This window comes from Mytilus edulis, chromosome 13, assembly GCF_963676685.1.
Source record: "Mytilus edulis chromosome 13, xbMytEdul2.2, whole genome shotgun sequence".
NCBI classification, from domain to species: Eukaryota; Metazoa; Mollusca; class Bivalvia; order Mytilida; family Mytilidae; genus Mytilus; species Mytilus edulis.
Window position 1 is genome coordinate 1,311,427 of NC_092356.1, and position 13,912 is coordinate 1,325,338.

Consider the following 13,912-nt stretch of genomic DNA (forward strand, 5'->3'; position numbering starts at 1 on the left):
TTCAATGTATAATACAATGAACAGCAATATTCCAATATAATAAGAACAAATTTTTGTTCGCATAAATTTAGGGTGAGGTGCCAGCATGTCAACTTTTTACTCAAAATAAAAATACTGACACGTAACAAATTTTCAGTAGTTTCCATACCTCAAGCTTACTTGTACAACAAAATTATTTGACCGCATTGACCAAAACTGACCATATGTGCACTTTAATTTGTAAATCTATATACCCACATAGTAAATCAGCCATATTTTTTTATGTCAGGAATCAATGTATAATACAATGAACAGCAATATTCCAATATAATAAGAACAACTTTTTGTTCACATAAATTTGGGGTGCCAGCATGTCCTCTTTTTACTCAAAATACTGATACATAACAAATTTTCAGTAGTTTTCATACCTCAAGCTTACTTGTACAACAAAATTATTTGACCGCATTGACCAAAACTGAACATATGTGCACTTTAATTTGTAAATCTATATACCCGCATAGTAAATCAGCCATATTTTTTATGTCAGGATTCAACAGTCAGAGCTCAGACACAAATAAGTCTGAATCTGCTTTTGACTTATAGAGGTCTAGATTTGTAAGTTTTAGGATTTGTCTCCCTTTAATGTAAGACAAAATACGACTTGAATAAGTCCAATATTGTTAAAGAAGAAATAATTGACCAGAATCAAAAAGTTGCAAATATTGACTCCTACAAGTCGATGAGTGATCAAAATTGGTTAACTTCAAGACCCACGCATATTTATAAGGAGGTCATGCATCTAAATCAAATAATGACAACATTGAAAGCCAATGCTTTGTCTTCTAAAGAAAAATATGAATGAGAGTCTAAAAAATCGGAGATAATGTTAATTAATCTTACAATGCAACCACCTGGAATCACACTTAATGAGGTAAAACATCTGTGTTTAGTATGGATGTTCAATTAGATAATTAAATATAGATAGCTCAAGTCCTTGTGTTGACTGGACCCCTGCTGTTGTTTTAATCTTATCTACACAGACAACAGGTCAGCGCTAATATAAGACAGCCACGATTAAGGCTGTACCGTTATCTCTCGTTAATTGCGAGAGTTGATAGTTATAAACATTGAAAATGGCGCCGAACAAGTAATAATGACTCCTCGTAAAATTGGAAAGAATATATGTACTGTATGCAAGATTGTTGATTTACCAAATGGATCGACTTGGAGACACCTAAATTCTGATGCTGGTCTTAAGAAAAATTTGTCAACATTGCTTCTTAAATACGGCGAAATAGATGTTTTAGAAGGTGTCGTTTGTAGAAACTGTGAAAGAAAGCTACTGAGTATAGACAAACAAGTTTCAGAATTTCGTGCAAAATGTAATGAAAAGTTAGATCTAGTAGGTGGTAAACGTTGCATGTCAGAACATTTATCTAAGGCCACAAAAAGACGGAGTGAGTCAATAGAAGTTAGAGCGAAAACTGAACTTTTCCCAAATACTTCAGATAGTGGAACATGCAGCATAAGTACAGAGGATAAAGAAAATGACAGTTATGTGCTGAATGTTATCCCAACAACTCCTAGGCTGAGTTTTTCTAACTCTTCAGATTCTGGATACGTTACATTATTAACTCCTATTCTTCCAAAACCAAGTTTCCAGAGTTATAGTACAACCCCTGACACCATAGCAGACATCAACAAAAGTACAAAATGTACAGTGCAAAGTAAATGGTAAGTTCAATTCTTTAATATTACAGTTTTGCATCTATATTATCCCTCATAAGAAAAGGGGACTGTCCTGCCCCTCAAACTTTAAACCCTTGAATTTCCTGTTCATTTAAATTGGTGCCCTTTTAATCAATGTTTAAAAGTCACCAATACAATGTACACTATGTGTTAATATTAAAGTTCTGAGTCTTATTCCGTCAGTACAAGTGTTATTGGAATAATAATGGTGTAATTCAGTCATTCATGTTAACTTTATACAATGTACATGTAGCTTGCTGTTCGGTGTGAGCAAATTTTTTTAAGGCTCCTCTGTTTTCTGGTACTTATAATTGCTAACTTTTAATACATTGCGTCTTGGATGGAGAGTTGTGTCATTGTTACTCATACCACATTGCATTATTTATGTTATTTGTACCTAATACAGAAAATATTTTTTTTATATACATGTACATTTTTTTAATAACTGCATGACCTGTCATGTCTGAATCATGTGTGTACATGTATCTGAATATTTTAAATTGATATTGTACCTTATTATTTATATGTATTTTTTAATTTAAATTACAGTATAACATCAACTCCAAAACCAGAAAACAGAGGTTCAGAGTTAATTTTAAGCAAAAAACATGATGATGAGTTGCCACTTCAAGAGCACAACTATGCAAGCAGTGCTTCAGAGAAATTCAACAGAAAGAAAGCATGTTCCAGAAAGAAAAAAAAACCTTCTGAATCATCATTGAAAACAACAGAAAATAACGATTTAATACACAAGAAATTATTTCAACAACCAGAAATTTGTGACATTTTGTCTTCTGAGGAATTCTCAACTGTTATTTCTGTTTTGCCTACAAGATCACGGAAAACTTTGGTCAACACCATATTACAATTTGCTGAAATTAAAACTCTTGTGAAAGAAGAACTGTTATCCGAGTTGTCAAAAGAACACAAAATATTGAAAAACAGAAAGCATGGAAAAATAAGCACATTAATGACAAAGGATTTTAAAGACTTAAAACAGTTTACTTGGGACAGTATTGTAAATGAGGCAGTGACAGAATTCCCTCTTCTTGTTGATGTTTTGCTGGCATTTTTAGTCCCTGACAGTTTGGAACAAAAGACTAAAGTAGAACGAGTTGCATCTCTAACTCCAAGAATTGGATTTTTGTATTCCGTTCTTGCACAGGGCAGAAATCATGAACTGAGTAAGGTGCAGAGAGTTATAAGCATCAACCTGTTTGACAACCTGTGTGATCAAAAGGTAATTTTTTTGCTATATACATGATGTATATATAGCTTGTTGATTTTAATTGAATGGTTAAAAAAAAATGTTTGTTTAACAACTCAGTGACTTACATGTACCAAATTCATGTATATATATATGCACAAATGACATGTTCTCAAGTACATTGTACATGTACATTAACATGCAGCAGTCTGACATACTCATGTACATGTATATAATGTGTGATGACTACTCTATTTCAGTAACACACATACATGTATAAAATATCAATCTTACACGAAATCAAAATTCAATAATATTCGAACAAAGTGAGCATGTTGAGTTCTGAAATTTTGAAATACAATTTCTTTCTTTTGTCAAGTCAAAATTGTATGTACATGTAATTTGGACATTAGGTTGGGTAAAAAGCTGATAAACAAACCTTTTTTTCAGTTTTTTTTATATAGTTTTGTATGTGAACCTGCTTGAAAATTTAACCCATTCCCTTTTGAAATGTTTTAACTCTCCTAATTAATAATTTTTATCAGAGGATTACATTCATATATATGTAAAATACATGTATATGTACGTATACATGTATGCTCAACAGTAAGTACTAGTCATGACAGAAAATTAGAATTATCATTTTAAAAATGTACCTACGTACACGTACAAATATATGATGAAGAAAAATAGACAGAAAAAGCTCAATTTTATTTTTAAAAAAATTTCATATAAATAATATTTTTCTTTCTCCCCTTTGGAAAAATGTTTGCATAGTATTCGTGAGTACCTGTGAAAGAAGCAAAATTTCTAATACTACATAATTGTAAACAAGGTTTATAGTTATCATGGTTATGTTATCTAACACATGTAACAGTTTATCTGTTAAGTAATTTATTCATGTATGGCATATATATTTAAAACAAATATCATGTTCCGACACATGTACATGATGTAGCTTGATTCAGGTAACGTTAATTAAAAGACAGCATGAGATCACACCTGGTTTTTGTATGTCTGTCCTTGGCTTAAGACTGATGACTGACACAATGTCTCTTAAAGTTATCAATCTCAGTATCATGAGTATGTACATTTACATGTATGTTATGGCAATATTAAAACATAAGAAGATGTGGTATATGATTGCCAATGCAACAACATTCCTTCAAAGACCTAAGCTAAAGTAGTAAACAATTTAAAATATACAGTCATAAATTGTGGTTTTGGCATTTCAAGGACCAAATTCATTTTTCTCCACATTTTTCTCAAGATTGTATTACAAAATTCACAAAAATCAACAAGACAGAAAGATTTTCACATGCTAGAGGCTGGTGGTCTAATGCTTAATTCGAAGACTTAATATAAAAGCTAAAGCAATTACAGGTCAAGCTATGAAAGGCTCTATTAAAAATTACTATTGTAAAAAATGATATCATATGATATATAAAACTGTAAATTCAGAAATAATTAGGTTTCCTGATAAGAAATTAAATATTACAATGCAGAATAAAAGGTCCAACTTGAAAGCATACATATATTTGTTTTCCCTTCATGTACATCATGTGACATGTTCATGTTGTATCTGACTTTTGAGAGTTCATTTATGTTTGCCAATATTTGTTTGCTTGCACAAATATGTGGAAAGCAGATAACACACAACACAAGCACAAGATTATTTGGTTTGAACCATCGTGCTTACACATTTTTAATAATTTTTCCCGTTGATTTGCACATTAACCATTGTTAACAGCATTGCATGTAACATTCTCCAGTATGCTGATTATTTTTCAGGAACTGAATGCATGTATGAAAATTGAAGTTTTATTCATTCAAGCATGAATCGAAGAAATGCAACAGCAGTCGAAGAAGTATGTATTTTTGTAAATTGAATGCAGTAAAATATTATTTTAGCAATAATTCAAGGTCATGTAGCCATCATTTTTGGGTATATTGTACATAATAGGAGGCATTTTTATGCTGTTTTTTTTATTTACACTAACTAAATGAAACAAGTTGGCAACCATGAATTATATTTTTATTCTGATAGGACAATAAATGTCAAAGGTAATTTGAGTATGTCAATTATTTTTAACTGAAGCTTTACAAACAAAATACATGTAATGTACATCATGTACATAATGGAATTAAACATGTTTTAAAAATGACTATTGTTTTAATGTGGAATGGGTGAACACAAGATTTATACACTGTAATACAGAAGTACATGTAGGTTATGGAAAATAAGAAAAGAGGTGCAACGTATATGACATACAAAGAAACGGTTAAATTGCATTGATATAAAGAGTCAGGCACGGATTCAGGGGGGAGGGGTCTGGAGGTTGGACCCCCCCTTTTTTTCTGGAAAATCAATCTATTTGAATGGGGACATGTAGTTGGAACCCACCCTTTGTCCTGGGTTAGGTTCCCCCTTTTTTAAATGGCTGGATATGCCCCCGAGAGTAAGAAGACTTTGAATAAGTTAAAATAAGTTTAAATATGAAGGAATATTTTCAAATAAAAAATAGTAGACACAAAAAATAAAAACGGGGGAGGTACACTCCACAAGCGCCTGTTGTTAAAACAGCCTATTCACCTGTGCAAATAGAATGAATATAAAAAATGTTGTCAAGTTTAGTTGTTTTCATTGGTACAAAATCATTTTAACTAGTGAATTTCTCATCAACAGGTATTTGACAGATTGCAACCTATAGGTGTCTGTTTGAGCTATGGTCATGGTTTGACCATATTGGACAAATTTTCTGGAAATTTCAACTCCGCTGTCATTGATGCTCTGAAAGATGAGAAAAGGATTCGCTTGGTAGGAGACAACATTAATTGGAAGACAAATGTTCACGACGAGAGGCAAGACAACCATGGTAAAATGCATCATGCTTTTGGATCCGCTGTGATTGTTCAGACCCTATCTTTTGAAAATATAAGCAGAATTAAACCTCAAAAACTTTTCTATGAAGTAGACCATCAGCTTTTTCTTCCTTCGTCGGATGAATGGAAGCATATCAAGGAGGAATATGCCATACATATGCTTCATGTTGCCTTCAAACATATTCCCTACTTTAAGATTTTTGAAAAATTAATTACAAAACAGATTGTTGGTCAATATAGTGAGCAGTTGAAGAAGAAAAACAAGGTTGTTCCTTTACCCGTGCTCCATTTGAATAAACAGAAATATGATGATGTTGTTCAGATTATGGACTATTATGAAAATTTCCTAAGTGACACCTATGAAAAAGCTGGATTGGATTTTAACAACAATACGCACGTTCATTGTGGGGGTGACCAGTTGACGCGTGAGCGGTATTCTGGAGCAAAAAGATTAAGATCAGGAGCTGCCACACCATCCAATAGATTTGAACATCTTTCTCCAATAACTTTTGAATTATTTCATATGCAAATGAACTATGTAAAACTGATCTTCAAACGTTTGTACAGTGAGGAAGGACTGCAGGAACAAGGCACACTAAAATGTGAAGCAAATAGGGTTCTAAGAACCAATTTGAACCCAAATGTGAATGATCATTTTGATGCAGATAAGGACTTTATTGTGTCATTCACAGATGCATATATTGTTGAGGCCATTACACATTTTTTTGATATGGAAAGTCTGTTTTCTGCACCAAGAAAAAATGCATTACCTGACAATGTTTGTACAGAGAACCAAAAGAAGGAATGGGTGATGGATATGTTCCAACAAATTGTTGAAATCTATGTGTGGGATAAAGAGAACAAACAAAACCAAGAGGATAATGTTGAAGGTATGTTAAATCATTAATATACATAAAAAGTTTACAGAAATCGAGAAATTGAGTTTGTTTCCATACTTCTTAATTTGAGCATTTAAGGTTTTATTTGAAATCAATGGTACATTATAAATTTTGTAGCTTCTTATAGTGAAATTCTGATATAATTTTAATATTTAATCACATTAATTTATCAGTCAACAAAATGGGCTAAAGGTTAACATGGTTATCAGAAACAAATATTTTGAGAAATAAAAAAAAATAATTAAATGTTGAATAAAAAGTTAAACAATATTCTGAATAGGAATTATGATTATTTAAAATCAATTTATCATGTTTATTCTCATTCAATTGCAATGTTGTGAAGATAAAAAAAAACTCAGAATAGGAAGAGAAAAACAAAATTCAATGTAAATTGATTATTTTACACTTTTTTTTATAATTTGGATAAATGTTTAACATTGTGTATTATGATTGTTAAAAATCTTATATGATAATTTGTGTCAAATAGGTGAACATGCCCCTTTAATAAATTTCACAAATGTATTTTACAAATAATTTTATCATTTCAGTTGATGGTGTTGTCATTCCAATTCAACTGAGTAATGGAAAGAGACGGTCCTATGTGATTAAAAAGGCACAGAAATCACAAACACCACAAGAAGACAAAGTGAAAAATTATGGACATTTATGTCTTGAACTTGGGTTACAGTTCAAGGCAATACTGGATCTTTGTAAACTGCCAGATAGGGAACGTGGTCTAAGACTATTGAAAGTTTGCATGATACATTTCAAGGCAAACAACAACTTGTCCAAGTATGCATATGAAATTTTAAGATTATTGGTGCATCAGTTGTGCATATTGTCAGAGCAGGAGGCACATGAAGAGTTTTATGGACTCTTCGTTAACACTAAAGGGAAAATAGACAGCCATATACCATGTGATTTACAAATGGAGTACATTGTGAAGTCCGTAAAACGCAACATCAAACACATGTTTTCAAATAAGACCGATAAAAACATAACGACAAGAACAAGTGCTCTTCCAGCAATAAAAGATATTGCTGAAAATTTTGACAAAACTTCAGGAGTAATCATTCGTTGTAAAAAACATTCCAGCATTGATTCCATCAAGGATGAATTGGACATAATATTCGACCTGCAAAATGTAAATCCTTTCACTTTTACAGCAGGCAGATCTCATGACTCATTTAAAACAATATCTAGTAGAATGGACAAGCTTTTGGATGTGCATCATTTTCATTCTTGGATAGAAAGCAATGTATACAAACATGCTACTGAACTCGGAAATTAATTCTCTACTCATCATGCTAACTTTAATATTTTTTAATTTGTTATCAATATGCATGTAATGTACATAGTTGGGTTGATGTTTAGACGAGTTGTATATAAATGTATATAGATATATAGATATAACGATATAAAGAATCGATCTACATGTTTTTTTAAATGTGATAAAATTTCTTTTGTTTATCCAAGATTCTCTCTTTTTCAAATCATTTTTTTCTAAAAAGTTATCTAAATAAATAAGGTTTATTCCTCAGTGTGGGGTTCAGAGTCACGTTTCCGCACTGCAGCTACTGTACATATATATGCTATAGTTTCAATTACAATATTCTTTTTGGTCCCTATAGTTGTATTGGTTGACTTTGTATATTTTGGTTTGGTCGATGACTCTTTGACACATTCCCCAGTTCTATTCTTTATACTATGACTTGACATTTCTTTATTCAATGCAGAAAAAAAACTTTTGATCACCTTAACATTTTTCCGCCCAGCATTAGTGCATGAATTGAAAAGAGATACAAATCAAATTGATTAAGCCTAAAACCATATCTGGTGGTCTGCAAAGAACAATAATATATTTAATGATGATTAATTAAGATTTTAATAATTTGAATTGTTTAGCACAATACTTTGAATAATGATTGAAATATTTTCTACAATTTCTGGACCAATTTTAGGATATTGTTCTAGTATTATGGTACCAGAAAGGTAGGCTTGATAGTTCTCAGATATCCAATTTGCAAGCTCTTTGGTGAGACCTGTATAAATTGCTGCATTTGGCATGTTAAGACATTCGTTTTCGGATTCAAAATAGTCGATAACAGTTGCTAATATTGAACTTTTTAAACCATCATCAGTAGCAGATTGTGGCACATCAATGGTATTGTCTGTTTGTTCCATTTCACTTGGAATTTCACTTTTTGTTTCAGAACACTGATTACATGTGCATTCCATTTCACATAAATCACAACATTCATGCTTGAAATTCATTTCACTGAATTCACAACCAAAATGTTCACATAAATAGGCACGTCGACAAGTTTTTGAATTGCAATAGTCTCGCATTCCATCTGTCATACCAGGAACAGCTTGTGAAATATCAGACTTGTTATAATACAAAATAGCTGTTGATGATTTACCATCTCTTCCAGCTCTACCTATTTCTTGTATGTATACTGAAATGAAAATAAATTAACATGTTTATTGTTTATATCTATCATTGTTTATGTTTGCATACATGTAAAAACATATGTATAACACACATGAACATATATAAAGGTTAATTTCAATTAAGAACATTCCAAATTTTGAAAAGTTAACAAGGGTTTTTACTGGTAGATTTTTGTACAAAACATACAAAATTTGATAAATGGACATTCCAATACTGTATTACAGTATTTAATTTATTTTTTTTGTGTGTATAAATTGATGAATTTAATTGTACATATGTATAGACATTGTATATATATATTTGTTTATTATTTATTGTTTTTTTTTTATACCACTGAATTATGATGTTTTGAAATACATTCATGTATATATATATATATATATTTTGATAAATAAAAAGTCCTTGGTACAGAAACTATAATTTAAAAGTAAAAAACACAAAAAATCACATCATAAATCGAACATTGTTTCTGTTAGCGCTTTCACCGCATCTCCAGCGGTTCATCAGACAGAATTGTCCGTAAGATATATACAACTACCGCATGACGTTACTATAACGTAACGTCACAAGTCGTTACTATAACGTAACGTCACAAGTCGTTACTATTAACGATAACAATTCTGTCTGATGAACCGCTGGAGATGCGGTGAAAGCGCTAACAGAAACAATGTTCGATTTTTGATGTGATTTTTTGTGTTTTTTACTTTTAAATTATATATATATATATATATTAAAAAACTATAATATGCAAGTTACTTGTCTGTTTGTTTTCATTTTTATTGAAGTGTACAGGTCAAAAATGAGGCTTTTTTTGGTTCGGTATGATATCTGAAAGCAATATAGTAAAAGGACAAAATCCAATTTTCAATGAATATACAAAAGAAGATGTAGTATGATTGCCAATGAGACAACTATCCACAAAAGACCAAAATGACATAGACATTAACAACTATAGGTCACAGTACAGCCTTCAACAATGAGCAAAGCCCATACCGCATAGTCAGCTATAAAAGGCCCCGATAAGACAATGTAAAACAATTCAAACGAGAAAACGAACGGCCTCATCCTCAAGTGATCAGTGAAATTTTATATCTTATTATAGACTACTTAATTTGCAATTGTATTTGAAACATACTTTCTAGTGTTTTTGGAACTCCAGCATGAATAACCCTTCTAACATATGGTGAATCTGTTCCCATACTAAAGGCTTCGGTTGCAAAAAGCAGTTTAAGGTCACTTCCAGGACTTGCCATGTCGCTCAAAACTTTGCTCTTCATCTAGAAAATTGAAAAAATAGAAATATTTGAAAATTTATCATATTACAATAACACCAAAAAAAATTATGGGTACATGTACATTGTCAGACCGATGCAATATTATATACCTGTATTTTTATATACCTGTATTTACAATATAAAAACAAAAAAAATAGTATGATTGCTGAAGTGACAACTCTTAATCTCAGACTAAATGAGTAACAGTACAGTTACATGTTTGTTGTAAATGATCTGGTTCAGTTTCAAAATTGTTGATGGTGTGGTACAAAAATGTACACCATACAGACAGGCTTGACAGAGCTGCCGTTCATTTTAAATCTCACAATGTACATGAAACTATAGCCATATAGAATTATACTTTTACGGGTCAGCCTTGAAAGTAATTTTGATTTGTCATATTTGATTTAAAATCTTGTTTTAAAATTAATGGTGTGATACATTGGATGACTGGACAGACCCTGAACATACATGTACATGCATAAATGGAACCTGGAAAAGAAATATATTTTAGCAATTTAAATGTTTTATAACTTCTTATTTCTTATTTTGATGATATGGGACAAAAGAAATTGACACCAAAGAAACGTATAAGACATTTACCTCTGATGTACATGGGCTGTGAAACTGGGCAACACATTTCTCAATATTGTCCTCTTTGTCTCCATTTTTCAACGGCCTGACCACTTCTTCATAACCATAGCCACACCAATTTATTTTTGAATAAACTATTGTCCTTTCAAAACTTGACTTGTCTGCCCGTAGTTCATCAACTAATGGTTGATAGATAAAATCATAAGATTCCTGGACAGTGTTTTTTCCACCACATCCAGCTGGTCTTTTGACTAATGACAATTTTATATTTGGTCGGTTCATTGATGATTGGACAGTCAATGCGCTCTTCATTCCAAGCTGTTTTCTTATTTCATTTTGCATTTTGGTTGTAGCAGTTGCAGTCAAAGCCAAAATTTTTGCATTTGGAAACATTGACCTCAGTTTTACAAGTTCAGTGAATTTTTCCCTGAATCCATGACCCCATTGAACTACACAGTGTGCTTCATCCACAACTATATGAGAGATTTTACTCTGCCATTTCTCTGACTTAAAAAGTCCAAACACAGCTTTGTCAATAAACTGTTCTGGGTGACCCAAGATGTAAGAAAAACTGCAACTTTTCAATTTTTCAATGTCAGCTTGACAAGTCTCAGATAATACACCAGTTTTTAAGCAACGTACAATATCTGAGTTCAAATGTACAGCCTTATCTCCATAGCGAACTAACTGTTCCTCTATGATAGAATTCAGCGGCGAAATTACCAGAATAGATGAATTTCTGAAATACGGCAGTGTCTCAAATATTAATGATTTTCCATATCCTGTTGGTAGAACGGCTAATGTGTCCCGAATCAACGCTTCCCTGATACACAGAAACTGAGCTGGTTTCAAAATTCTAAATTCAGTACCCCTTAATTTGTTAATGGTTGCCAAAACTAACTTTATTTCATTCACGAGTCTAATTTTCTTTTCAAAGTCAGCCATGTTTATCTAGGACGCTACGTATCGGAATATCTCTAGAGTCACTGAAAAATCAATTGACCAATGCGATGGTCTAATCAGCCGATATCAATTTACCACTGACCCGTTGTTTGTGTCGAAGTATCAATCAGCGGGTGGCCAGTTAAGTCCTTGTGAACTCTCATACAGGCTTTTTCTGTCATAGGTGGTGTAGTTTGGCCACAAAGTAACATTAAGTTTTTTCACCAACATAAATAGACCTAAACAAGTCTGTCATTTTCTGACTTAGATAAGTCTAAAATTGAAACTACATTTTTATATAAATACATGTTTCGACTTATTAAAGTCAAAAACAATAATCGACTTGTTTATGTCTGAGCTCTGACTGTTCAATGTGATATACAATGGACAGCAATATTCCAATGTAATAAGAACAAATTTTTGTTCACATAAATTTAGGGTGCCAGCATGTCCTCTTTTTACATGTTTTACTCAAAATACTGATACGTAACAAAATTTCAGTAGTTTTGATACCTCATGCTGACTTGTACAACAACATTTTTTGACCGCATTGTCCAAATGTGCACTTTAATTTGTAAATCTATATACTCGCATAGTAAATCAGCCATATTTTTTATGTCAGGATTCAATGTGTAATACAATGGACAGCAATATTCCATTATAATAAGAACAATTTTTTGTTCACATAAATTTAGGGTGCCAGCATGTCCTCTTTTTACTCAAAATACTGATACGTAACAAAATTTCAGTAGTTTTGATACCTCATGCTGACTTGTACAACAACATTTTTTGACCGCATTGACCAAATGTGCACTTTAATTTGTAAATCTATATACCCGCATAGTAAATCAGCCATATTTTTTATGTCATGATTCAATGTATAATACAATGAACAGCAATATTCCAATATAATAAGAACAAATTTTTGTTCGCATAAATTTAGGGTGAGGTGCCAGCATGTCATCTTTTTACTCAAAATAAAAATACTGACACGTAACAAATTTTCAGTAGTTTCCATACCTCAAGCTTACTTGTACAACAAAATTATTTGACCGCATTGACAAAAACTGACCATATGTGCACTTTAATTTGTAAATCTATATACCCGCATAGTAAATCAGCCATATTTTTTATGTCAGGAATCAATGTATAATACAATGAACAGCAATATTCCAATATAATAAGAAAAAAAATTTATTCGCATAAATTTAGGGTGCCATGTCCTCTTTTTACTCAAAATACTGATACGTAACAAATTTTCAGTAGTTTTCATACCTCAAGCTTACTTGTACAACAAAATTATTTGACCGCATTGACCAAAACTGACCATATGTGAACTTTAAATTGTAAATCTATATACCAGCATAGTTAATCAGCCATATTTTTAATGTTGGGATTCAATGTATAATTATAATCAACAGCAATATTGCAATATAATAACAACAAAGTTTTGTTCGCATAAATTTAAGATACCAGCATGTCCTCCTTTTACTCAAAATATTGAAATATGTTACAAAATTTCAGTAGTTTTGATACCTCCATGCTGATTTAAAACAAAAGTATTTGACTGCATCGACCAAAACTGACCATATGTGAACTTTAAATTGTAAATCTATATACCTGCATAGTTGATCAGCAATGTTTTTGATATCAGGAGTTTTTAGTAGGACCATAAATGTACATGTAATCAATAATATTGGTAAACTATATAAATCCAACAAAAATTCTGCATAACATGAGAAAGTCAGCATTTCATCTCTTTATTCAAAATAACAGTCACTACATATATATTAGTTCATGATGGTGTGTAAAACAAAACTATTATGCCGCATCATCAAAGTACCAACACTGACATGTCTGATTATTGTCCAAATAATTATGACGTCTGGCAAGGCTATTTTTATTTTTTTCTTGGACGCCTTCCTACGTT

At 31.7% G+C, this 13,912-nt stretch overlaps 2 protein-coding genes across 3 annotated transcripts; one reads left to right on the forward strand and one right to left on the reverse strand.

Annotated features, from left to right (window-relative positions):
• Positions 1-987: 987 nt before the first annotated feature.
• On the forward strand, positions 988-9,541 carry LOC139502331 (uncharacterized). 2 transcript variants are annotated; one of them, XR_011658792.1, is made up of 6 exons: positions 988-1,713; positions 2,278-2,968; positions 4,727-4,803; positions 5,622-6,708; positions 7,266-8,067; positions 8,117-9,541. XR_011658792.1 is itself a non-coding variant. In XM_071291778.1 (5 exons), the coding sequence occupies exons 3-5, from the start codon at positions 4,771-4,773 to the stop codon at positions 8,006-8,008; spliced, it is 1,863 nt and encodes a 620-aa protein (XP_071147879.1). In that variant the 5' UTR covers positions 988-1,713; positions 2,278-2,968; positions 4,727-4,770; the 3' UTR covers positions 8,009-8,632. The 2 variants fall into 2 exon arrangements, 1 of the variants encoding a protein (XP_071147879.1); XM_071291778.1 differs by having other exon boundaries at positions 7,266-8,632.
• Positions 8,584-12,122, reverse strand: LOC139502332 (putative ATP-dependent DNA helicase Q1). Its single transcript, XM_071291780.1, has 3 exons — positions 11,050-12,122; positions 10,308-10,449; positions 8,584-9,176 (listed from the first exon to the last, which is right to left on the reverse strand). The coding sequence occupies exons 1-3, from the start codon at positions 11,983-11,985 to the stop codon at positions 8,602-8,604; spliced, it is 1,653 nt and encodes a 550-aa protein (XP_071147881.1). The 5' UTR covers positions 11,986-12,122; the 3' UTR covers positions 8,584-8,601.
• Between the last annotated feature and the right edge of the window lie 1,790 nt (positions 12,123-13,912).

What these genes read in the sequence shown, in the direction of transcription:
- LOC139502331 (XM_071291778.1), top strand. Translation starts at nt 4,771, where the DNA reads ATGAATCGAAGAAATGCAACAGCAGTCGAAGAA. An exon ending in ATGCAACAGCAGTCGAAGAA is followed by an intron (nt 4,804 to 5,621) that starts GTATGTATTTTT and finishes TCTCATCAACAG; the next exon opens with GTATTTGACAGATTGCAACC. An exon ending in CCAAGAGGATAATGTTGAAG is followed by an intron (nt 6,709 to 7,265) that starts GTATGTTAAATC and finishes TTATCATTTCAG; the next exon opens with TTGATGGTGTTGTCATTCCA.
- LOC139502332 (XM_071291780.1), bottom strand. Translation starts at nt 11,985, where the DNA reads ATGGCTGACTTTGAAAAGAAAATTAGACTCGTGAATGAAATAAAGTTA. An exon ending in ACAGCCCATGTACATCAGAG is followed by an intron (nt 10,450 to 11,049) that starts GTAAATGTCTTA and finishes TCAATTTTCTAG; the next exon opens with ATGAAGAGCAAAGTTTTGAG. An exon ending in AGTTCCAAAAACACTAGAAA is followed by an intron (nt 9,177 to 10,307) that starts GTATGTTTCAAA and finishes TTTTCATTTCAG; the next exon opens with TATACATACAAGAAATAGGT.